At 35.9% G+C, this 27,059-nt stretch overlaps 2 protein-coding genes across 4 annotated transcripts in view; one reads left to right on the forward strand and one right to left on the reverse strand.

Moving 5' to 3' along the window:
• LOC141300010 (abl interactor 1-like) overlaps positions 1 to 7,692 on the reverse strand; it is a 25,860-nt gene extending 18,168 nt beyond the window's left edge. The window contains exon 1 of the mRNA XM_073830310.1: positions 7,523 to 7,692. Coding sequence (XP_073686411.1) covers positions 7,523 to 7,639 — 117 coding nt within the window. The 5' untranslated portion in view covers positions 7,640 to 7,692. The remainder of the gene's footprint in view (positions 1 to 7,522) is intronic.
• Positions 7,693 to 8,692: 1,000 nt separating this feature from the next.
• On the forward strand, positions 8,693 to 25,745 carry acbd5a (acyl-CoA binding domain containing 5a). 3 transcript variants are annotated; one of them, XM_073830469.1, is made up of 14 exons: positions 8,693 to 8,771; positions 9,050 to 9,167; positions 10,589 to 10,709; positions 12,313 to 12,385; positions 12,478 to 12,595; positions 14,029 to 14,061; positions 14,324 to 14,533; positions 14,645 to 14,839; positions 16,551 to 16,636; positions 17,121 to 17,331; positions 18,007 to 18,206; positions 18,307 to 18,366; positions 19,781 to 19,890; positions 23,696 to 25,745. In XM_073830469.1, exons 2-14 carry the CDS (start codon positions 9,086 to 9,088, stop codon positions 23,706 to 23,708), a joined length of 1,512 nt encoding a protein of 503 aa, XP_073686570.1. In that variant the 5' UTR covers positions 8,693 to 8,771; positions 9,050 to 9,085; the 3' UTR covers positions 23,709 to 25,745. The 3 variants fall into 3 exon arrangements, with proteins under 3 accessions (XP_073686570.1, XP_073686571.1, XP_073686572.1); XM_073830470.1 differs by having other exon boundaries at positions 16,554 to 16,636; XM_073830471.1 differs by lacking the exon at positions 14,029 to 14,061.
• The last annotated feature ends 1,314 nt before the right edge of the window (positions 25,746 to 27,059 follow it).

Here is a 27,059-nt window from a genome sequence, read left to right on the forward strand (position 1 = left end):
TATATCAAAGTCAAAATGATTATTATTTATTGCCATATTAACATCTATAGAAGTCCATTTCCACCACTGAATAAAATTAAAACCGTTATTTGCGAGTTTACATCTTGCAATTCTCACTTTTTTCTCAGAATTGTGAGACAAACTCACAATTGCAAGTAATAAAATCAGAAATACTTTTTTTTTTCCTCAGAAGTGTGTGATATAAAGTTGCAATGCAATTATGAGAAATAAAGTCAGAATTGCAAGATATAAACTCAACAATTCTGACTTCTTTTTCCCTCAGCACTGGAAAGATTTTTTTCTCTGAAATATTTATTTATTTGCTACAAATATAACCTTGGAAGTTTATGAAAGCCCATTTCTGCCACTGAAGAAAAATTGATAAAGGTAATTGCAACTTTTTATCTCACAATTCTGTGAAATGAAATCAGAATTGCAAGATATAAGGTAATTCTGACTTTTTTCTTTTTTCTTATATAGAATTGTTTGATATATAAAAAAAAAATCACAATTGTGAGATAGAACTGGACTTTATAACTCACTACAAATTTACATCTCACAATTCTGAGAAAAAAAAAAACAAGTCAAATTTGTGAGATAAAAAGTTTTTTATATATTTGATATTGAAGCCCAAAGTATACTGCATAATGCATCAAACTTGACACATATTTCATCTTCAGCACGTTCATGCAGTAGGTATTCTTTTTTCTATTTACACTTAAAACATGACTTTACACAAAACACCCTAGTATTAATGCGGTGACTTCTTCACACACAAGAATCCATCACATATTTCCAAAATATCAATATAGTATATTACATACAGCATCTAATGCAATATTTTCAGTGTCTCTTAATAATAACAGTCATTTCAGAAGTTCTAGTGTAGGCCTTTCATATCACAATAAAATCAGAAGTATTGTTCTGAACACAATACATCCTCCACAGAGAAGCCACGCTGGAACGGTGGGCAGCAATCTTCACACTTGTCCTATTATATGGAAAATCCTAGTCTGCAATGCACTTGGTTTGCTGAAGTCAGTGCTTGAGTCATGCAGGGGCAGAACGCTCAGAGACTAACAAGTGCCATCGAGCTGGCCATGCGAAATAAGCAAGGCACCTAGAAAAGCAGCTAGGAGATGGAAAAACAAAGACTGACTGATGGAAACATCAATATGTTTAGTATCAGAGCACTTTCCTCACTAAACGTGTGTATCCATTTGACATTTGTACGCATAGCAATGGTGGTCCACCACCTGTTCAAGAGCGTTTTCTGCTTGTGTCCTTCTCACCAAGCCAGGTGGCTTGGGTTTATTAATGCATCCTTGTCAGAAGCCAACCTGTCCGTGGAGGTTACAGCAACACGCCGTCTTGCATTCCAAAAGAGATACAGTTGCCGGACAAACATGCAAATTGGGCTCAGGGGTATTTTAAATACAAATATTAAAACACCAGTGAATAAATAAAGCAATGCAACTTGCATTTCCCTAAACCTCAAATGTAAGTGTCTCAAAGGAACAGCTGAATAAATTCAAGGGTTGTCATCATTTACTCAACCTCATGTCATTTCAAAACCTGATGACTTAGTTTCTTCCGTGGAACACAAATGGAGAAGTTTAGCAGATTGTTCAAGCTGCTCATTTTCATACAAAAATTCCATGTATAACTCCATTCTATAATTTTGGTCAGTTCGTTACAAAGCTATCGCAAATAGGGATGCACCGAAATGAAAATTCTTGGCCAAAGTCGAACAAAATTACACATTGGGCCGAAGGCTGATTACCGAACATGGTTTTCCGTGTTTTTCCCTAATGTATTTTGCCAATTTTTTCACCACTGCATAAATGAAATAGCCAATATTTGCTTTTTACAGTAGGAAAAAAAAAAAAAAAGTAAAATAATGCAAATTAATGTTTATAGTCTACATTGCAGTAGCAGTTAAAAAAAATTATAACGCTAGTATTTTGTTAAGGCCCTATTAAATCCATTTTTTCCGCCCCAAATTCCATTTTTTCAAAAAAAAAAAAAAAAAAAAAGTCTAATTCATTGAAATCATGAAACATACACAATTTAACAGCAATTTATTACATTTAACAAATAGTTATTTTTAAGGCATTTTTTTTTCAACTTCCATTCCATTCCATTCCATTAATTTCCATTTAAAATGCATTACATTTGAATGGTTTCATAACATTTTATTGATCAAAAGCATCTCTAATTAATTGATTTTATATTAAAAATAGTGCTGGGCCACGATTAATCACTGTGTATATTTATTATGTACATATAAATACATTTATTTAAGAAAAAATATGGTATGTTTATATATTAGACATATTTATATATAATATAATTTTATTGAATATAAATGTATTTATATAGGCAATTTTTTTCTAAATATATACTGTATGTATGTTTCTTTATACACAATAAATATACACAGTACACACGCATATATTATATAAACAAAAACATATTTTGGATGCGATTAATTACTTAAAGCACTAATAAAATAATAATAATAATAATAATATATATATATTTTTTTCTTTTTTTTAATGTATTTATTCCTAGAAATACCATGTTCTGTTTTTACATTTTTCTGATAATAATTTCTCTAGTAAACATTCCTTAAAAAGTAATCTTTTAATAATAATTTTAGTAGTAGTAGTACTATCATTACATTAAGTCATATATTTTGTCACTGTTTCTTCAAGTTAAACTCTTTTATTTCAAGTTGCTGTAAAGACCTTTAAGTTTCTGTTTTATATGATATAATGACTAGGGTTGCAAAGGGGTGGACAATTTCCAGTAAATTTCCAAAAACGTTCCAAAAATCCCAGGAAGATTCGAAAAACCCTGGAAAGTTTCCAAAATTTCTGGAATGTTTCCATTTTCCACATTTTTGCAACCCTAATGATGATAAATAAGAAGTTCTAGAGATTACGGTCCATGCGCTTCAGTATGTGTGTTGTATACAAAACTGCGTATCTGCGCCATTCATTCACACAGAGACACGCAGAACATGCAGAATTCAGATTTAAATTGTATTTTTGCGGCTTAGTATTCACACAGTAGTCTATATCATGTTTTGATTAACTAATGCTGACTAGAAAAAAAAATATATAAACATGGTACATCAAAGCTGTACTTTTAATACTTAAGCACATTAAAAATTAAGTACAGCTGAGGTCAAAAGTTTACACCCCCCTTTTAAAATCAGTTTATTTTACCAAAATAAGACGTATCGTACAAAATGCATGTTATTGTTTATGTAGTACTGACCTGAATAAGAGAAAATAGTAATAAAAAAATACCAAGTTCCAAACTTTACATTGCCTTGATTCTTAATACTGTGTTGTTACCTAAAGCTGTGTTTTTTGTTTAGTGATAGTTGTTCATGAGTCCCTTGTTTGTCCTGAACAGTTCAACTGCTTGCTGTTCTTCAGAAAATCCTTTCCAACAATGACTCTATGATTTTGAGATCCATCTTTTCACACGGAGGACAACTAATTACATAATTATTAACAAACTACAGAAAGTTCAAACGCTCAAAAACCATGCACTGACAGCTGGGGTTGAAAACTTCTGAATTTGAAGACCAGGGTAAATTGAACTTGTTTTGTCTTCTGGGAAGAAAAAAAAAATGATATTCAGGCTAGGGTTGGGTCGATAGACGATGCCATCGTCCATCGCCGATGGCCAATAGACATCACGATGCTGAGCCGGCATCGCGATCCTCCTCCCCGCCCCCGCAGCGCCCCGCCCCGGCCCCGCCCCAGTAGCAACCCGCTCACGAAAAACACTTAATCACTGTATAGCCAAATGAAATGCATGCTTTCAATTTCTGCATCTTTACTTATTTTATTATTATTATTATGAGGAAATAATAACAAGGAAGTTGTTAGTGTTCACAATACAAATTACAGTGAACTCCTAACGAATTACATGAAAGTTAGTTTACATTAATAAATGAGGCATACAAAAACATCAGAAAAAAATCTAAATAATTTTAATTAAATTAGATTAAATAAACTACACCAAATATGCCCTTTTCATGGTTTTACCATAACGAACAGAGCTTGGAACCCCCGCTGTTTTCTGTTACTTGGTTTTTCCCATCATTGCCAACACCTGTGTTTGTCAATCACCCTGTCTATTTAATGTGTGTGCTTACCATCATGTCTTGTCGAATGTTAATTGTTACCACGCTGTGTTCCTGTGTTTACCTGCTTCCCTTGGATTATTAAATACCTTCACTTTTACTCCGTCGTTGTTTGTTTGTTTAGTGAATTGTGACAACAAGAGTATTTTTTTTTTCCATCGAAATACGAATGTACAATACAAAGCCTAGTATACATTATAAATAACACTTTATCATTCAAATACATTGGGAATATGGAAACACTTGGATTTGTGCCGAAAAACAGAGGTGCGTGAGCCCAACGCCTGCTATTTTTAGTTTCGCTTTGTTTTAGTTTCTTAACTTTATATATTTTGTTTCATTTCTGTTCTGTTCAGAATACCTCTACATTTAAATCATTCGTTTTGGAGTCAGGGTAACTAACTTATAGTTATGTTTATAGTGTTTATAATGTTAATACATAATATTTCGCTTGATTTGGTATTATTTCTGATATTACACTTTCTCTCTAAACATTCTGCTGCTCAGTAAATGCATTTGGAGAGAGTGGGTTAAGCAGTAAGCAATCAATGAGAGCGTTATTGAACTTAAAAAAGCTGACTCGTCGAAAATATGTTAAGGACCAACACACATCCTCCAAATGCATCTATATAAACCCGCGCTTGCTCTTGTCTCGTCTGCACGCACGCACTGTCACGATCTAATGCACTTAATGCCGGATCTTTAAAAACAAATACCGGAACACAAAAATCCAAAATCGGACATTTTCCAGAACAGGATCAGGCTCAAATTAAGCACTGGTGGACACGGTAGGCTACAATTAATTTATTTGTTATGAATAAATTATTTAACAACAACCATCCCTCACCCCCGCCCCCCGCAGACGATGCCATCGTCCATCGCGATATTTCACATTAGACATCGTACGATGCCAAATTGGTCGACATCGCCCAACCCTAATTCAGGCAAAATAAGAAAAATGTCCACATCTCCATTCTGTTCAAAAGTTTTCACCCTCCCCAACTCTTAATGCATGGTTTTTCCTTCTGAAGCATCAGTGAGTGTTTAAACCTTCTGTAATAGTTGCATATGAGTCCCTCAGTTGTCCTCAGTGTGAAAAGATGGATCTCAAAATCATACAGTCTTTGTTGGAAATGGTTCAAATACACAAAAATGCTGGAAAACCAAAGAAGGCGTATGTGTGGGACCTTTAACTGTTCAAGGCAAATGTATGTAAGATCCCTCTAATTTTGGTCAAATAATTAACATTTTGCAGATTCTGAAAAGAGAATGTAAACTTCTGACGTCAACTGCACTTTCAAATCTAAGTACTCAAATTAAAAAGAAATACTTGTACTTTTCCTGGAGTGATTACGGTATCTGAGCTCTTGAATCGATTCGAGCACTTTTACAGTATGTTTTTGTCTTTTTGACACGCATATGGTGCTTTTCTGGAGTTTGACAGCCATTAGTCACAGTCTACTTTCATTCTATAGAAAATAGAAAAACACCATCCTGCCAAACTTCTCCTTTCATGTTCCACTTTAAAAATAAAGTCACAAGGCTTTGGAACAGCATGATGATGAGTAAATCAACTACTCCTTTGACACATTCTTCGCATTCCGGGTAAAACGTCGTCTCCGGATGTCATCCGTGATTCAATCCAGAAAAGAGAAAGATCAACATTTCCACATGCCGGCTAGAAACAGCAGTGACCTGTCGTGCCCCTGTAAAAGACGATCGACTTCACGGCACTCCTTACATGCCTTACATGCCTCTCTCTCTCTCTCTTGCTCGTTCGCTCGCTCTCAAACACATACAGAGAACATGAGAAAGTGGGGCAGTGGCTGTCCTGGTTACACAGACCCACTCCCACCATCTGCTGCTGCATCATCACAGCCACACAGTCATTCACAGGAAGTGCCTTCATCCTGCGCTCAGGCATGATGTAAAATAGATGAAGAATAGAGAGGGTGGAAAAAAAGCCACATGGCAGCCTGCAGGCCGTTCCGTCAAGCCGGGACTTGAACACAAGACGTAGTGATTGGTTTCCCATCTGAGTCATCTTCTGCGGTCGCTGCTGTAGTATCGGTGCGACTCAATGCGTGCTCGGTCATGCGGTGGAAAGGGTTGCCATTTTACATCAAACCTGACAAGCCGCTTTCCGAACAAATGTTGCGCTACCTGTCGAGCAACTTTTTCTTGAGGAATCAGAACGTAATCAAACTGTGAGAAACATCTTGATAGTGTCGTTTTAGGGCAGTCGTTCTCATCCGGGCCTCAATCTTAGACACAGGTGTTTTGTGTCGAGAGAGAAATATAGGTTTGAGCGAACGCTGTTTGCAAACACCTGATGCCTCAGAAACATCTGAGTATTTCACTTTCTTTTGAAATGTTCCTATAGGTTGTAAATCAAGAGTGCACTGAACTCTCTTGACAGAGGAGGGTCATTTAACTGTCAATCATTTTTAGCAAATTTGTGCATAGAAAAAAATGCAGATATATATTCTATACTAATAAATAATCAGTATACAAACAAATAATAGGATTATAAATACATAAATAATATTTATTTCTACTAATTTGTAAATAAAAAATTAATTTTGTTTAAATATATTGTATTAACTATTACAAAACAAAATAAAATTGAATAAAATAAATCATAATAATAAATGTTGAAAACAATTATATACTTACAAAACTTATGACATGAATTAAATATAAATAAATAAAGCAAACTTAAATAATAAAGCCTAAATATTATTATTACAATAACATTTTATAATAACATAAAAAACTGTTTTAACTTTTAACATGTTTGATGTGTTTTGGTATTTTTAACAGCTGTCTGTGAACAGTTTACATCTTAACAAATTAGAATAAACTTAGTTAGTTCACAAACACTTTGAGGAAGCAGATGTGATGAGATACGATAAAGAGTGATCTATTAAACCAAAAACATGACTTTAGCAAATTTCTCATGTCCCCATATGACACCATTTATTTCTCTTTAAGCTTTTAAGCTTTTCGTCAAGACTTAAAATATATCGTTCTGAAGCCCAGACAAATCTCACATCCTCCTTTCTGAAGTTTGAGACATTTCTGGTAGATATGCGCCAAACTTCATATGTCTAAGTTAAACAGTATCCAGACACACCCTCAATGTAAACGACACGAATCCAGTAACGATTACACATCTTATCAACAAACCACTTAAATAACATCAAGCTTTTTACAAAGCTCGCCGTTTATGCGTTCAAAATGCTCTCCCATGAGCGGTTCATCCCTGCTTTTCCATTTTACAACCATATTTCCTGTCCGATCCCCACAGCAGTGCTGGAGAACCAGCGCGTAACAGAGAAACACGCGAGTGCTTACCTGAACATAATTATTCTCACAGTAGTCCGCGACCCTCGTAAGGTTCTGGTAACTCTCTACGAGAGCTCGTTTACCGGCTGGAATTTCTTCCTCTAGTAACATCTGCAGCTCTGCCATCTTACATGTCTCCACAGAGCTTCCTATTCCTCGTCTGGGATTTGATTGAGAGCTCAAGCTTAGCCCCAGTGATCGGAATCGCTCCTTTGAGTCGAATCTTTCAAATGAATCAATTGAACCGGTTCACAAAACCGCTGTGTATATGAGGCTGAATCGGGAAGAGTTGTTCTCGAGTCAACGACTCACTGAATCATTGAACCGAGACATGCGCGACTCGCATTGAGCCGGATTATCAACGGAGAACCCAGAACCGTCGTACGAGTTTTGGGAGTGAACCGAGTAGCGGGAACATGCCACACTCCAACATAGTGGAAATGTGATTATACGGCAGTTTTATCAACATACATTCGAAAAAGTGTTTGTTTAAAATTAAAATAATATTGTAAACACACACACACATTGTATTTACATTTTATGAGAGTTGAAACAAAGTGTTACAATCGTTTTACTTATAACTTAATAGAGAGAAAAAAAAACAGTAAACAAAATATTTGGCTTTTTAGTGTTTGAAATGCAACGCCAGGGACGCACGGTGACGTAATTACGTAGTGGCGCAAAAGACTCGATGAATTGTTTTTAAAACGATTCGCTGAAAAGAACTGTTCAAAAGAGCCGATTCTAGGAAATGAGCCAGACTTCTAATCGCCTCGCTTTCACAACAGCGTCACCTATCAGCACAGCTGATACATTGTTGCTGAGCGAATGGAACTTTGGGCGTTGTAGTGTTACAGTACATCCACTTGCGAGGGACGGAACGCTTTGATGCGTTCCATTAAGTGTTACAATGTTGCCTTGTCGCCTATCGCGCAGGAAATTATTAACCGCACGTGTTTCTTTAGAAATATGCATCAGAGTAATTCTGGCTTGTTTCAGAATTCGTAGTTTTGGACGGTTTACATGCTATTAACTCCCTTGGGTAGGCTTTCCTTTGTGAACTACATTTCCCAAGACGTTACGCGTGTAGATAAAGAACTATGGTATTTGTATTACTTAAATGCCGTTGTTCGACAGCGTTGTTCTCTGAAGAAACTACAATTCCCAGGAAACACCTGAGGTAGGCTTTCGTATGTTGACTGTCAGGTACGTATTCATGAGGTCGTAGTCTCCAGCACAGCAGGTAGAGCCGCAAATGGTAAAGTATCAAATGCTCGTGTTTGTTTTAACGACTTTTCGATCATTTCCAATGCAAATTAATCTGGAAATAGTACATGAAATAGTATGCACAGCACTTTCAGTCATGTCTTGCTTGTCCTTCAGAATTTGTCGAGACAAAATGGATTATTTTTGGCTTTGTTTACTTCTTTTGGGATAATAAACACTTTTATTAGCTTACTGTAACTGTGACCGAAGCAAGGAACATGCATTACATGAATCGAATACTATATAATGTAACTTTGCTGGTAACGTTAGGTTTGGTCCCGATCTTGCTGTAGCGGTTAGATTGTCATGATGGAGGGTGACAACAAACGAGTCCACGAGCAGAGGTTCGATGCTGCTGTCAAAGTGATCCAAAGTTTACCCTCAAACGGTGAGTAAATGAGTCACAGACATTTAGACAGTGTATTGTGTGTTGTATTGCAGCTGTGCACACAACCCCTCACCTACTTTTAAATGATCCCTGCAGTTTCATAATCAAATAACAAATTATCACGGGTTTCCATGGTCAACGCGATTAGCCTACATTCAGTCTGGCTTAAGTGCTGAAATAGATCGTGTGCCACTAGCCCTGATCAGCGACTCTGTGTGTGTGTCTTGTGTGATTGGTGATAGAGCATCGTGTGATTTTTTTTTTTTTTTAAATCAAGAGATATTTAATATATTAATTATATTTAAGTTATTAAGCTTAACCATGTTTAGTCTTGGGATTTCTTACTAAATATTGAAAGGGATAGTTTACCCAAAACGGAAAATTCTGTCAATAATTACTTACCCTCATGTCGTTCCAAACCCGTAAGACCTTCGTTCATCTTCGGAACACAAATTAAGATGTTTTTGATGAAATCCGAGAGCTCTCTGACCCTGCAAAGACAGCAACATAATTACAATGTTCAAGGGCCAGAAAGGTAGTAAGGACATCAATAAAATAGTCCATGTGCTATCAGTGGTTCAACCTTAATTTTATGAAGCCACAAGAATAATTTTTGTGCCCAATGAAAACAAAAATAACAACTTTATTCTTCCACGTCAGCCTCCGATGCATATTCACAGTACCACGTACCAGGTTTTATTTGAAAGTGGCAGTTGCATTGCTGTATATCCAGGGTCAGAAAGCTCTCAGATTTGATCAAAATGTCTTAAAGGATTGCTCCACTTCCAAAATTAAAATTTCCTGATAATGTATTCACCCCCATGTCATCCAAGATGTACATGTCTTTCTTCAGTCATAAAGAAAAATGTTTTTTGAGGAAAACATTTCGGGATTTCTCTCCATATAATGCATATGTATGGTACCCCCAAGTTTGAACTTCCAAAATGCAGTTTAAATGCAGCTTCAAATGGCTCTGATTTACGTCGTGATTTACGGGCTCAAAAACCTGCCTGGAATGCAGCATAAGACACTTATTCTTCGGCTGGGATTAAAGCTTTTTGAAGCTGCATTGAAACTGCATTTTTAACCTTCAGTCCATTGAGCAATATTGAAGTCCACTACATGGAGAAGAATCCTGTAATGTTTTCCACAAAAAATCTGGATTTTTTTTTTTTTCTGAAAGTTGAGTAATCCTTTCATTTGTGTTCCAAAGATGAACAAAGGTCTTGTGGGTTTAGAACGTTCTGGGGTTGAGTAATTAATGACATATTTTTAAAACATTTTTAGGGAAACTATCCCTTTAAATTTGAGAAATCAACAAATCTATTGTATATAGTTAATATTAAAAATCTTAAATGTTAAACATTACTTGATATATACAATTCTGTAACACAAAAATATTTGTTTTATTTCTCCTCCAGGTTCATTTCAGCCTTCCAATGACATGATGCTGAAATTTTATAGCTACTACAAGCAAGCAACACAGGGCCCCTGCAACATTCCTCGTCCAGGATTTTGGGACCCCGTTGGCAAAGCCAAATGGTATTGAACCTGCTAAATGTTCAGACTTCAAGAAATTTTTAGTTATAAGTATTATTAGTTTTTTAAAAGTGAAGCGTATTTTTTCACTGTTAAAAAAGCCCCTCATATCCCAATTTAATAAACATAGTTAATAAAGAGTGCAAACAGTGTGTGCCTTTTCAAAGCATTGCTGTGTTTGCTCTGTCTAGTTAGTTTACGCTAGGGATGTGCATATTGATCCTAAAGTATCGATATATCGATACTGATGCGAGTATCGAAAGTATCGATACTCAAATTGAAAATATCGATACTAAGGTGTGTTTTATTTACCAGTGATTTTGTTTATTTAACAAAAAGCCAGGAGTACAATGTGCATTTAATTGGATGCATAACCTATGTTAGAGAATAACTGTTCACGATAGAACACTTTTCCTACTCATCTGAACGCACGCAAATGATGCAAGACAGAACCAATCAATCACAGAGAGCATTCACTCCCTTTAGACAGTGCATTCAAACAGGGCTGTGTTTCCTAAAAGTATCATAAGAAATCATTGATGCTTTTGGGAATGACAGCCCTGTACAATGCTTATCAGAGGACAGAAAATAAAAAAAATGTTTGAGCTATTTCTCAATAAACAAACTGAAACTGAAGCTTACATAATTTGCATTTCACAAGTGCAATTACATTTCTTTAAATTAACACTTAAAGTTCATTGATCATGTTTTGTAGTAACGTTAATATAAATTATACACTGTCAGAATAAAAATGTTGTATTTTATGTGTGCAACAGCCTGTCACTGGCAGCCCCTTATGAAAACAAGTATTTTCAACTGTAGGTTTTGTAGTTACCACTAAAGTAAACATATTTTAACCACGTGTAGAAAATAAAATTTAATTAGTTGCATATTAAATGTTAAAATGCATTTCAAATATAAAGTGTAAAAGGTTATAAAAAAAGGGCATAATTACATATTTTACTCTTATTAATTTAATAAATGTAATAATTTAAAAATTAAGTTTAGAAGTATCGTATCGGTATCGATATCGATGATACTGGCCTTAAAAATATCGGTATCGTATCGAAAACAAAATAAGTGGTATCGCCCATCCCTAGTTTACGCGTCAACCAATGGTGTTAGTTTGGGGACGGACTACCTGTTCAACCAATGGCAGACAGGGGTAGTGTTGAAAAATAGTTTGAAAACAGTCAAAAAATTTTCAATTCCATTTGTTGTCACTAGTAATTCAAAAATAACACACTTCCCCTTTAAATGAGTTTACACCATGTAGACCAGTATCCATAACCAACTGAAAGTGAACTGTTGGTATGTTGAAAGTTCAGTCAGATAACAGATAAGTATCAGTAACACATCAGATTTGTATTATTAGTAACAGTGCCACTGAAAGTTCTGCATTTGTACTTCTTCAAAAACCTATTTTTAAATCTTTGTTGAAAGATGTAACTGAGACATGCTATTTTCATTCTTATATTTTTTCATACATGCATCTGAGAGTTGTTTTGAAAAGTGTTAGAGTTTCAGTTCATTGTAAGATGACAACATCAGTGTTGACAGGCTTATGAGAGCAAAGTTCTCGCTGACTCGCTCTGCTGGTGTTTAGGGATGCATGGAATTCTCTGGGGGAAATGGCAAAGGAGGAGGCGATGGCGGCCTATGTGGACGATTTGAAACTGGTATTGTGTTTTGCGTTTTTAAGCAGTTTTTTAAAATGTTGTGTGATTTAATGTAATGGCTTGTGTAACTTTGTTTTAAATTTTCTGAATAGATTCTGGAAAGTATGCCTGTAACAAATGAGGTCGAGGAGCTTCTGCAGGTGATTGGACCGTTCTATGAGCTTGTTGATGAAAAGAAGAAGATAATGCAAGTGTCAGATTTGAGCACAGGTAAACTGATCAACAGTGGCCTTTGGGGTGAATCTCAGAACAATTGCATTTAGCCCAAAAATCAATGATTATATTCAATTATGTTGAATTATTAGTAATGAGTATTTTTAAGGGAGAATTTGGTTAATTGTCATGTGATATCGAAAATTTGACATACACCTTGCAGAATTTTTACCAAAATAAGAGGGATCATACAAAATGCATGTTATTTTTTTAATTTAGTACTGACCTGAATAAGATATTTGACATAAAATACATTTACATATAGTCCACAAGAGAAAATAATATTTTAATAAAAATAGTTTATTAAAATGACACTTGATTCTGTGTTGCTACCTGAATCCATAGATGTGCTTTTTTTTTTTTTTTTTTGTTTAGTGATAGTTGTTCATGAGTTCCTTGTATGTCCTGAACAGTTAAACTGCCTGCTGTTCTTCAGAAAAATCCTTCAGGTCCCACAAATTATGATTTATTTATTTATTTTTTTAGCATTTTTGTGCATTTGAACCCTTTCCAACAATGACTATGATTTTGAGATCCATCTTTTCACACGAGGACAACTGAGGGACTCATGTGCAGCTATTACAGAAGGTTCAAATGTTCACTGATGCTCCAGAAGGAAACAGGATGCATTAAGAGCCGGGGGGTGAAAACTTTTTGAATTTAAAGATCAGGGTAAATTTAACGTATTTCGTCTTCTGTAGCTTCTGAAGGGCAGTACTAAATGAAAATAAATATGATATTTAGGCAAAATAAGAAATCTTATTAAATCTCTTATTCTGTTCAAAAGTTTTCACCCCCATTCCTGAATTTTAATGCATCATGTTTCCTTCTGAAACATCGGTGAGTGTTTGAACCTTCTGTAATAGTTGCATGTGAGTCCCTCAGTGTGAAAAGATTGATCTCAAAATCATACATTCATTGTTGGAAAGGGTTCAAATACACAAAAATGCTGAAAAACCAAAGAATCTGTGGGACCTGAAGGTTTTTTCTGAAGAACAGCAGGCAGTTTAACTGTTCAGGACAAACAAGGGACTTGTGAACATCTATCACTAAACAAACAAACAAAAAAAGCACAGCTGTGGATTATTCAGGTAAAAACACAGTATTAATAATCAACAGTGTTTGTTTGTCTGGACAAGTTAGCATATTACAGTGACACTGAAGACTGGGCTAATAGATGCTGTTACCATTATAGGAATAAATTACATTTAGATGTACAACAGTTTTAATAATTCAATTTAATTTCAAAATATTACAGTTTTGATATTTTATGATATAATAATTGTAGCCTTGCTGAGCATAACAGACCTCTTTTCAAAAAATCGTACCTAGCGCAATCATTTGAACTGTAGTGTGCATGTACTGTGAATAACTATAAAATCTTCTTTACATGAATTAATTAACTAATTATCCCTGTGTTTCGTGCTCAGCTCGCTTGGAAAGATTTGCTAGGCAACTTGAAGGCAAGTGAATAGCAGTGTGTTCTCCCAGTGGTCTGTGCCTTTAGTTCATAGTGCCCTAGTCCAGGTGTTTCCCTTGCCGCCTCAGTTATTCACTCACTGCTGTTATTAGTGTAGAGTTCTCTATAGGGCTGTAGTGTTACCAGTACAGCTTAAGTTTGTGAAATGTTCCTGAAAGAACAGACTTTTTAGAAAGTGTACCTATCAAGTTTCAGAAGGTATCCTCAATGCATCATCTTGCATGTTTTTTGGTTGTTTTCTCCAGGCTTTGGGAGCATGCTAACATCACCACCTAAAAGTGTCACAAAAAGCATAATCAGGACGATGGAGATGAACGGCAGCCTGGAAAGTTACCCCATCAAAATAGCAGAAACTCCAAAGATTAAATCAATAGACATGGAAGACGGAGAAGATGACAATGAGGAGGAAGAGGAGGAGAAAGACGAAGAAGAGGAGGTTAAAGACGTGAAAAAAGGTAACTACCTAGCAGTGCCTTATTAACCATACAGTATTGTGAGCAGTTTTGCATTAGTAAGCGCCACTGAAATGTCCTTCATAAACAAATGCAAACTATGGTGTTTTCCAGCTTCACAACCGAAGAAAAGGGCTTCTGCAGGGAGACCTAAAGGACCGGTATCTAATGGCAGTATTGGTCAACATAAAGTCTATACCAATGGAACGCACGGGTCTAAGTCTGATCTGAACAGGCAAGAGTCGGAAGAAGACTCTGAAAGCGTTAACCACGATAGAGACGTCAGTGAGCTCAACGGACACATCAAAGGTGAGGGAAAGGACATTTGGGGTAATCATTTACCAACTAGGACTTGATTCATGATTTTAAAATCTAGGTTTTTATAAAAATGACCCGGTTCAAAAGTTTACATTCCCTTGATTCTTAATACTGTGTTGTTACCTGAATGATCCACAGCTGTGCTTTTTGTTTAGTGATAGTTGTTCATGAGTCCCACATTTGTCCTGAACAGTTAAACTGCCTGCTGTTCTTCAGAAAAATCCTTCAGGTCCCACAAATTCTTTAGTTGTGTGAATTTGAATCCTTTCCAACAGTGAGGACAACTGAGGGACTCATATGCAACTATTACAGAAGGTTCAAATGCTCACTGATGCTCTAGAAGGAAAAACCATGCTTTGAGAGCTGAGGGGTGAAAACTATTGAATTATTGAATTTGAAGATCAGGGTAAATTTACCAACTAGGACTTGAATCATGATTTTAAAATAAAATCTAGAACATAGAGTTAAGGTCAAAAGTTTACATCCCCCTTTGAGAATCTGCAAAATGTAAATTATTTTACCAAAATAAGAGGGATCATAAAAAATGCATGTTATTGTTTATTTAGTACTAACCTGAAAAAGGTTTTTCCCCATAAAAGATGTTTATATAGATTCCATAGGTTTTTATAAAAATGACCCGGTTCAAAAGTTTACATTCCCTTGATTTTTATTACTGTGTTGTTACCTGAATGATCCACAGCTGTGTTTTTTGTTTAGTGATAGTTGTTCATGAGTCCCACATTTGTCCTGAACAGTTAAACTGCCTGTGTTCTTCAGAAAAATCCTTCAGGTCCCACAAATTCTTTATTTATGTGAAATTGAATCCTTTCCAACAGTGACTGCATGAGGACAACTGAGGGACTCATATTCAACTATTACAGAAGGTTCAAATGCTCACTGATGCTCTAGAAGGAAAAACCATGCTTTGAGAGCTGAGGGGTGAAAACTATTGAATTATTGAATTTGAAGATCAGGGTAAATTTAACTAATTTTGTCTGCTGGGAATCATGCAACTATCTTCTGTAGTCTCTAAAGGGTATAAAAAAATGTATAATATTTAGGCAAAATAAGAAAAATGTACACATCTCCATTTTGTTTAAAAGTTGTCACCCCCAGCTTATAATACATGTTTTTTTTCTTCTGAACATCAGTGAGCATTTGAACCTTCTGTAATGGTTGCATATGAGTCCCTCAGTTGTCCTCAGTGTGAAAAGATGGATCTCAAAATCAAACAGTCATTGTTGGAAAGGGTTCAAATACCCAAAAATGCTGGAAAACCAAAGAATTAGTGGGACCTAAAATATTTTTCTAAAGAACAGCAGGCAGTTTAACTGTTCAGGACACACAGGGGACTCTGAACAACTATCACTAAACTAAAAAAAAAGCACAGCCGTGGATCATTCAGATAAGAACAAAGTATTAAAATCAAGGGGATGTAAACTTTTAAAATGGGTCATTTTTATAAATTCAACTGTTAATTTCTCTTGTGAACTATATGTAACCATCTTTTATGTGAAATATCTTATTCAGGTCAGTACTAAAACAATGACATGTGTTTTGTACAATCCCTCTTATTTTGATAAAATAATTAACATTTTGCAGATTCTAAAAGGGGGATGTAAATTTTTTGACCTCAGCTGTACTTGCAGTAGTTATCTGAACTGAACTGATCGGAATCACTTTCTTTATATATGTGAAACAGAAGACGTGTCCAGTTCTCACCATGTGGCCAGTGATTCGGACAACGAGGTGTACTGTGACTCTGTCGACCAGTTTGGTGGAGAAGAGGCAAGTAGATTTCAGTTTAAGCTTACATCATGTCCGATCCCAAAATTACTTGACACTGGGAAGGTAGGATACAGTGTTAACGAATGGAGATCAGAAACTGTTTGGTTACCCACATTTTTCAAAATATATCTTTTGTGTTGAGCAGAAGAAAGAAATTTAAACAGGTTTGGAACAAACTGAGGATGAGTAAATAATGATAGAATTTTTTATTTTTGGATGAACCACCTCTAAGATCTGGTCACACGAGTGAAATTTCAGCACTTTCAAACCAAACAGCTTCCTGTTGGTCAGCACAGAGAATGCATGTTGCAAAATGTGTGCAGGTAAAGCTTTAACCCTCACGTGAAAGTCCCCGACACATGGATTCCTACTAAATTGATTGGATAAAAATCGCTAAACAACGTCAATGTGATCAAATATTTAATCTGTTTGCACCTCTGCAATGGTTTGCCAGAATTTATGTGCTTTTGTTCCTGTTCATCAGGGTTCTGAGTTACACGTCAGCCACTTACTGGACGTAGCCGAGGAGAGCCACAGCACCTCCATAGAAGAGGTCAGATCACAAGAGGAACTGCTGGGACGGGAGGAAGGCGTACAGCACGGCGGAGAAGATGGACGGAGCAGCAGAGGAGGTTCTCAGAGGCAGGGACTTCCGGGGAATAGAAGTGACAGTTCTGTGGTCAGGAGGGGAAGAGGTACAAACCTAGCAGCCAAAAACAGCAGCAATCATATATAAGCTCTGTTTCGAAACCTTATGATGCCTACTATTGTTTCTGCCCAAATAATATTTTTTCTATGTATAAAAAAAACAACACTGTGCACTGTGAGTGTATATAATCAGTCATAAGGGTCAATGTGTATTCATCTGATATCTGAATAATAAAAAAATATGCTTTCCATTGATGTATGGTTTTTTGGATAGGACAATATTTGGCTGAGATAGAATTTTTTGAAAATCTGAGGGTGCAAAAAAATCAAGATATTTAGAAAATCAATAAATAAGTTCTCCATTTAAGTTCTTAGCAATGCACATTACTAATCAGAAATTAAGTTTTGATATATTTACAGTAGGACATTTACAAAGTATCTTCATGGAACATGATCTTTACTTAATATCCTAATGATTTTTGGAATAAAAGAAAAGTTGATCGTTTTGACCCATACAATGTATTTTTTACATATTGCTACCCATATACCAGTGCTGGTTTTGTGGTCCAGGGTCACATATGTTGCCTTTTAAATCCTCTCTAGGTTTTGGAACAGAGCTGGAATCCTCAAGCAAATTTGTTGTTGAAAACTTTAATCTGTTAATGATCTATAGAATGTTTGAGCTGTTTGCACATACTGCAGCTGGTTCTCCTGTGTATCAGGGTCCAGGTCACCTGCCTTTGGCTCCGGACCAGCGGGACCGCAGCAGGGCAGTGGGGGAGATGGGGAACGCTGGGGGACGGATGGATCTGTAACACAGAATCTAAATGAACAGATTATATGTGCTCTGGCCAGATTGCAGGACGACATGCAAAGTGTGTTAGAGAGGCTACACACGCTGGAAGCTCTCACAGCCTCGCAGGTTACAAACTGTCATTTTTTTTAATCGGTACAATAAATATAAATAACACTGATTAAATGTGAAATATAACAATTTTGATTTGCATTGTGCAACTTTTCAGGCCCGATCCTTAGCACTGCCATCAGACTACCTGTCACCTCCTGCAAGTAAATCTAAGAAGGTAAATTCATTTTAATAAAGTTTTATGACCCTAAAATAAAACGTTTCATTGTTTACTCACTCTCATGTTGTTCCAAATCTGTATGAATTTCTATCTTCTGTTAAACACAAAAGAAGATTTTAAAGAATGCTTTCTGGTCCCCATTGACTTCCGTAGACTCTCCCCTCTGCTTTTGAAGTCAATGGCTGTCAGTAATTGTTTGGTTACTCACATACTTTAAAATACTGTACCTTCTTTTATGTTCAAAATAAGAAAGAAAATCATACAGGTTTGGAACAACTTGATGGTAAGTGAATAACGACAGAATGTTAATTTTTTGGATTTCTATCCCTTTAAAATAAGAGCATTCCTGTAGCTCAAACGGGGTTCGATTTCCAGCGAATGCATGAACTGATAAAATGTATATAGTTGAGGTCAAAAGTTTACATACACCTTGCAGAATCTGCAAAATGTTCATTATATTACCAAAATCAGAGGGATCATACAAAATGCATGTTTTTTTTTTTTATTTAGTACTGACCTGAATAAGATATTTCACATTAAAGACATTTGCAATAGTCCACAAGAGAAAAATATATTTTTATAAAAATGACCCCATTCAAAAGTTTACATACACTTGATTCTTAATACTGTGTTGTTACCTGAATGATCCGCAGCTGTTTTTTGTTTGTTTGTTAGTTTGCTTTGTGATAGTTGCATCATATTTCATTCAGGAGCATCAGTGAGAATTTGAACCTTCTATAATAGTTGCATGTGAGTCCCTCAGTGTGAAAAGATGGATCTCAAAATCATAGTTTTTGTTAGAAAGGGTTCAAATACACAAAAAATGCTAACAAAAAAAACAAAAACAGAATTTGTGGGACCTAAAGGATTTTTCTGAAGAACAGTGGCAGTTTAACTGTTCAGGACAAACAAGAGAGTCGAACTATCACTAAACGAAGAAAAAAAAAAAAAAAAAAAAAAAAAAAAAACAGCTGTGAATCATTCATAACTACACAGTATTAAGAATCAAGTGTATGCAAACTTTTGCATGGGGTCATTTTTATAAGTTTAACTATTTTCTCTTGTGGACTATATGTAAATGTCTTTCATGTGAACTTATTCGGATCTTATTCAGGTCAGTGCTAAATAAAAAAATAACATGCATTTTGTATGATCCCTTATTTTGGTCAAATAATTAACATTTTGCAGATGGGCAAGGTGTATGTAAACTTTGGACCTCAACTGTGTCTTGAATGCAGTGTAAGTCACTTTGGATAAAAAACATTTGCCAAATGCATACAAGCAATTTTTTGTTGTTGTTGTACGATCATGTTCCAATTTTTGTATTATTATTAATTTTAGCTATGACATTGCCCTAGACTGAGTGCTGACATAATGCGTATTATTTATTCTCATTATTTACACTTTCCAGAAGCCGTCCTGGTGGCCTTTTGATGTGTCTCCTGGAACTGTGGCCTTTGCTGTCATCTGGCCATTTGTGGTGCAGTGGCTCATCCGTCTGTATGTGCAGCGCAGGAGACGGTAAGCATTATCCTATTGCCTTTGCACAAATCCTTTTAAATTCATTCTGGCAATTTACCTGTATGAAAAATAGTTGTAACATTACCAGTAATGTGCTCTGTGTGAACACAGAACGATAGTACCGGTATGAGTTCAGAATGTGATGACATAAGACATTACTCTGAGCCAATCAGAACATTCCGGTGCAGATGACACATTTACTCTTGCGCTGTTTACGGAATTCAAAGCAATGTCTAAACGCAGCTATGTGAATGTGAACGTTTGATACAAAAATGAAAATATCAACAACCCCTCCAAGTTTACAAATGATGTCAGAGAATTTACCAGTATTTTGAAACAGATGTATGAATGGAGCTTTACCGGTAAAACGGTGTAATATCATTTCATATGATATCATTTTGTATTTACCGGTAAAGTCGTTTTTGGTAATTTTACTGCGTGAAAGTGGCTATTATTACCGGTATAATAAAAGAGAAAAACACTGAATAGGCATTACTAAAAAAAAGTAGCTATTTCTTTTTAATTATTATTAAATGATACTTTGTAAACAAACTAAAACCACCTGTAGGTAGCAGTCAGTGACTTAATGAGTGATTTACAGTGGGGATCGAAAGTTTGGGCACCCCAGGTAAAAATTTGTATTAATGTGCATAAAGAAGCTAAGGAAAGATGGAAAAAAATCTCCAAAAGGCTTCAAATTACAGATTAGACATTCTTATAATATTTTATTTCCATCATTTACACTTTCAAAATAACAGAAAACAAAAAAATGGCGTCTGCAAAAGTTTGGGCACCCTGCAGAGTTAATATCTTGTACTGCCAGCCAAGAGTCTTTCAATTCTTGTTTGCGGTATCTTTGCCCATTCTTCCTTACAAAAGTCTTCCAGTTCTTTGAGATTTCTGGGCTGTCTGTCACGCACTGCTCTTTTAAGGTCTATCCATAGATTTTCAATTATGTTGAGGTCAGGAGATTGTGAAGGCCATGGCAAAACCTTCAGTTTTTCGCCTCTTGATGTAATCCACCGTGGATTTTGAGGTGTGTTTAGGATCATTATCCATTTGTAGAAGCCATCCTCTCTTTGACTTCAGCTTTTTCACAGATGGCATCAAGTTACCGTCCAAAATTTGCTGAAATTTTATTGAATCCATTTTTCCTTCTACTCGTGAAATGTTCCCTGTGCCACTGGCTGCAATACAACCCCAAAGCATGATTGATCCACCCCCATGCTTAACAGTTGGACAGAGGTTCTTTTCATTAAATTCTGTGCCCTTTCTTCTCCAAACGTACCTTCGCTCATTCCGGCCAAAAAGTTCTATTTTAACCTCATCGGTCCACAGAACTTGTTTCCAAAATGCATCAGGCTTGTCTATATGTTCATTTGCAAAGTTCAAACGCTGATTTTTGTGGTGAGGACGTAGAAGAGGTTTTCTTCTGATGACTCTTCCATGAAGACCATATTTGTACAAGTATCTCTTTATAGTGGAATAGTGTACCACAACTCCAGCGTCTGCCAGATCTTTCTGGAGGGATCGTGCAGTCAAACGTGGGTTTTGACTTGCTTTTCTCACAATCCTGCGAGCTGTTCTGTCTGATATTTTTCTTGGTCTTCCGGATCTTGCTTTAACTTCCACTGTTCCTGATGACTGCCGTTTCTTAATTACATTCCGAACAGAGGATATTGGCATCCGAAAATGCTTTGCTATCTTCTTCTAGCCTTCTCCTGCTTTGTGAGCGTCAACTATTTTCAGTTTTCTAGGCAAGGTCAGATGAGTCTAGGCATTTAAAACCTTTGAGATTGACATCACCTGGTCTTCCCAGACAATGATTGAGAACAATCCATGACACTGTCAGGTCTCAGCTTTCCAAAGGGGGCAGTGCATGCTATAAACTCTGCAGGGTGCCCAAACTTTTGCAGACGCCTTTTTTTGTTTTCTGTTATTTTGAAAGTGTAAATGATGGAAAATCTAACTTTTTTTTGACATAAGAATGTCTAATCTGTAATTTGAAGCCTTTTGGAGATTTTTCCACCTTTCCTTAGCTTCTTTATGCACATTAATACAAATTTTTACCTGGGGTGCCCAAACTTTCGATCCCCACTGTAGTTATTCATTCAGAAGATTTCACTGAATTATTGACTCAAAAATGGATTTATTCAGTAATGACATATTGGTGTTCCTTAGAGACGCACAACAGTTTGTATTGTTTTGAACAGTTTTTGTTGGTAAAAATGAACAACACACACAATATTATGTCTAAAATTTAACACAATACTAATAGATTTTACACAACAGTTCAACAAACAAGATCACATTTGTAATCGTTCAGATATTCGGGAAAAGCCTTGGTGAACATAAGAGACTTCTTTCAGAAACACTACTAATACTTTGCAACTTTCCTGTTCAAAATAGAATACTTACTTGGATGACACATTTTGACAAAGTAAAGCAATAGTTCATCCAAAAATCTAAATTGCTAAGGGTTTACTCACCCTCAGGCTATCCAAGATGGAAATAGGTTCCAAAACAGATTTGGAGAAATGTAGCATTAAAATAAGAGTCCAAAATATTCTGAACTATAGTCGAGGATAAAAGTTTACATACATCTTGCAGAATGTGCAAAATGTAAATTCTTAAACCAAAATAAGAGGTTTTTTTTTTTTTGGTTCTTGACCGCTTTTGTTTTATTCTTTTAGTGCTATGTGTTGTTACCTGAATGATCCACTGTGTTTTTTTTATTATTCGATAGTTGTTCATGAGTCCCTTGTTTGTCCTGAACAGTTAAACTGCCTGCTGTTCTTCAAAAAAAAAAAAAAAAATTCTTTGTTTGTTTGTTTTTTGTTGGCATTTTTGTGTATTTGAACCCTTTCTAACAATGACTGTATGATTTTGAGATCCATCTTTTCACACTGAGGACAACTATTACAGAAGGTTCAAATGCTCACTGATGCTCCAGAAGGAAAAATTATGCATTAAGAGTGGGGGTGTAAACTTTTGAACAGGAATGAGGATGTGTACATTTTTCTTATTTTGCCTAAATATTGTTTTTTTTATTATTATTATTATTCTTTTAGTACTGCCCTTCCGAAGCTACAGAATATATGTACACGTTCCCCGGAAGACAAAATAAGTTACATTTACCCTGATCTTTAAATTCAAAAAGTTTTCACCCCCCATCTCTTAATGCATGATGTTTCCTTCTGTTGCATCAGTGAAAATTTGTACCTTCTGTAATAGTTGCAGTAGTCCCCTCAGTTGTCCTCAGTGTAGTAAAAATATGGATCTCAAAATCATAATCTTTGAAAAGGGTTCAAATACACAAAAGTGCTGAAAAACCAAAGAATTTTTGGGACCTGAGAGATTTTTCTGAAGAACAGCGGGCAGTTTAACTATTCAGGACAAACAAGGGACAACTATCACTAAACAAAAAAGCACAGCTGTGGATCATTTAGGTAACAACACAGTTTTAAGAATCAGGTGTATGTAAACTTTTAAACGGGGTCATTTTTTTTTAAGTTCAACTATTATTTTAAACATCTTTTATGTGAAATCTTATTCAGGTCAGTGCTAAATAATAAATAACGTGCATTTTGTATGATCCTTTCGTTTTGGTAAATTCTGCAAGGTGACCCCAACTATAGTCCTTTAACACTGTTTGAAACATTAATTGTTGCACACTGCTTACTGTTTCACATACTACACTGCGTAGTTTAAACACACATCTTAGGAATTGATCACGGATTACAACAGACTTGGCAAATGTGCATTTGATGACAGGTATGTTAAAGATTCAATCATCTTGTTGCAGAAGAATCAACTGAAAGGAATCAACTGAAGGTTCGACACCTTTGGAGACCCAGAGGAGAGCCGTGCCACGCGTTTAGGAGGAAGAGGGTGTTTCTCAACCTGTCCCGTGATCTCTAACTCCTGCTTTTGCACTATGATGACAACTCTAAGAATTAGCAAATGGAAAGACAGAGTGAATGTACGGCGATGCAGCTTATCACTAGCTTTTTTGTACTTATTTTTTTTTTTTAAGTCGGAACTCTGCTATTTCAGTAATTAAAAGTAGAATTTTCATAGTAGCTATGAGAAACCATCATTAAGGGCATTATAATAACTTTAATGTCAAGTATATATCATTCAATGTTCTGCGCAAATAGCTGCTAACTGTCAATAATACTGTAGCAAATTGTAGGATGCACTGATGAGTACAGCACATGTGATTTCTGCTTGAATATCTCTAAGGTTTGCTTAGCAGAAAAGAGCCTATGTTTGGGGTTTGAACAATAATCAGGAATAAATCAGGACTCCCCAAATTGTTGAAGGTTTTAATGTACAGTAATATCTAGACTTAGTATTTGCTCAAGTGAGCTGTGGTGCTCTTTCAAGCCATAATGGGAAAAAAAAAAAAAATCCTGCTTGTGATCAGTCCCTTCTGAGGAAAGGGTCAGAAGGCAATATAGAAAACTGTTCTTCATCTGCTCAACATCTCATTATGATGTCTGGATAGGTCTGACCAATCCGGCACCCTCTGAAAAATGTTTGAACGTCACCAGCTTAAAGGAATAGTTTATCCAAAAATATAAATTTGCCTAAAACTTACTGCCGCTCAGACCATCCAAGATGTAGATGATCAGATCAGAACCAATTTGGAAAAATTCAGCATCACTTGCTCAGTAAGGGATCAACTGCAGTGAATGGGTGCCGTCAGAATGAGAGTCCAAACAGCTGATGTAAATGCAATTTTTGCATTTTTAAATACAAAAACAAGTCCTATCAAAAATAGTGCTTTCTTGTCTAAATCAGTAGGATGTTTCCTACAAACATCCATCTTTTCACGACTGAAGTCGTGTGGATTGTTTTTATCAGCTATTTGGACTCTGATTCTGACGGCACCCATCCATTGATAAGCAAGTGATATGATGCTAAATTTCTCCAAATCTGTTCTGATGAAGAAACAAACTCATCTACATCTTGTATGGCCTTACAATGAGTACATTTTTCTGCATTTTTTTATTTTTAGGTGAGCTATTTCTTCAAATGCAGAATATCAAAGGAAGTGTCAAAAAGGAAGACAACAAGCACAGTTTTCAAAAATATCATTTCAAGATATAAAATGTTGAAGTTTAAGAGATTTGTATGCGGATCCAGTGACGTTCAAACATTAGTCTGACTTAAGTGTGCAAATACTTTTGGGTCCACTATATTCCCATCATGGTTGCATCGTTATTAATGTTAATTCATGGCTACGGTGAACTGTTTGAATATTAATACAGGGACTGTATGCATGAGAAGATCAAAACTTTTGTCAATGTTTGCAGGATGTAATTGAGTTTGAAAACTACCTGGGTTGGATAGTAAAGCACTTTGGATGAATGTGAAGACGGTGACAGATTAAGAGCTGAAATAAGTAATATTTGTAATGTTTATAGCCCTAAGGCTGAAATCTAATGAATCATTTACATAGGTTGTTTTTTTTTTTTATGAGAAATGCAAGTGTTTCGTTTTTCTTGTAGTTTGTGTAAATTAGTCAATAATGTTAATAATTCCTTTAATAACTGTATGTTAGAAATGTGCAAAAATGTATACATGGAAAAGTTATATTTTAACTGTACTATACTGTAATGTAGCATCTGCATATAATATTCATGTCTGTAATGCAATTTTGAATCATCTGTAGAGCAGAAGGCTCGATTTAATGCTTATGTTCAGACTAAACACACTATGTTCCTATTAACCATTGCAAATTTTGCATAAATTTGTCTTAAAGGCAAATGATCAATGCATGTTTCACCACTGTCATAATACATGTCATTCAATATGTTAGACTGAAGCATTAAACACTTTTAAAAATCTGAGTGGTTTATATTTCCATATTGCACTGTATTTAATGCCACATTCACACTTCATCAAATGTATTTTTGTTTCTGTTGTATTTGTAATATAATCAGTTTGTAAACTGTGTAATCCATTACTGATTACAAATCACATGACAAATTGTACCGTAATTACTGGATTATACATATTAGGTAATGTATTCTGATTACTTTTAGGTTACATTTGATCTAACATGTATATAAATATATTCTATTCTTTGTTATCAATATCATGAAGTACAGTCGTGGCCAAAAGTTGAGAATTACATAAATATTGGAAATTGGAAAAGTTGCTGCTTAAGTTTTTATAATAGCAATTTGCATATACTCCAGAATGTTATGAAGAGTGATCAGATGAATTGCATAGTCCTTCTTTGCCATGAAAATTAACTTAATCCCGAAAAAAACTTTCCACTGCATTGTTAAGGCGGCTTCAGGGCGTCCAAGAAAGTCCAGCAAGCGCCAGGATGGTCTCCTAAAGAGGATTCAGCTGCGGGATCGGAGTGCCACCAGTGCAGAGCTTGCTCAGGAATGGCAGCAGGCAGGTGTGAGCGCATCTGCACGCACAGTGAGGCCAAGACTTTTGGAAGATGGCCTGGTGTCAAGAAGAAAGTCATATTCTCTGATGAAGCCTCTTTCTGATTGTTTGGGGCATCTGGAAAAAGGCTTGTCCGGAGAAGAAAAGGTGAGCACTACCATCAGTCCTGTGTCATGCCAACAGTAAAGCATCCTGAGACCATTCATGTGTGGGGTTGCTTCTCATCCAAGGGAGTGGGCTCACTCACAATTTTGCCCTAAAACACAGCCATGAATAAAGAATGGTACCAAAACACCCTCCAACAGCAACTTCTTCCAACAATCCAACAACAGTTTGGTGAAGAACAATGCATTTTCCAGCACGATGGAGCACCGTGCCATAAGGCAAAAGTGATAACTAAGTGGCTCTGGGACCAAAACGTTGACATTTTGGGTCCATGGCCTGGAAACTCCCCAGATCTTAATCCCATTGAGAACTTGTGGTCAATCCTCAAGAGGCGGGGGGACAAACAAAAACCCACTAATTCTGACAAACTCCAAGAAGTGATTATGAAAGAATGGGTTGCTATCAGTCAGGATTTGGCCCAGAAGTTGATTGAGAGCATGCCCAGTCGAATTGCAGAGGTCCTGAAAAAGAAGGGCCAACACTGCAAATACTGACTCTTTGCATAAATGTCATGTAATTGTCGATAAAAGCCTTTGAAACGTATGAAGTGCTTGTAATTATATTTCAGTACATCACAGAAACAACTGAAA

This window comes from Garra rufa, chromosome 24, assembly GCF_049309525.1.
Source record: "Garra rufa chromosome 24, GarRuf1.0, whole genome shotgun sequence".
Lineage (NCBI taxonomy): Eukaryota > Metazoa > Chordata > Actinopteri > Cypriniformes > Cyprinidae > Garra > Garra rufa.

Excerpts from the sequence above, each read along its gene's own strand:
- acbd5a (XM_073830469.1), top strand. The coding sequence starts at position 9,086 with ATGATGGAGGGTGACAACAAACGAGTCCACGAGCAGAGGTTCGATGCT. Across the intron at positions 12,596-14,028 it reads AGTGTCAGATTTGAGCACAG|CTCGCTTGGAAAGATTTGCT; the intron begins GTAAACTGATCA and ends TTTCGTGCTCAG. Across the intron at positions 14,840-16,550 it reads GCTCAACGGACACATCAAAG|AAGACGTGTCCAGTTCTCAC; the intron begins GTGAGGGAAAGG and ends TATGTGAAACAG.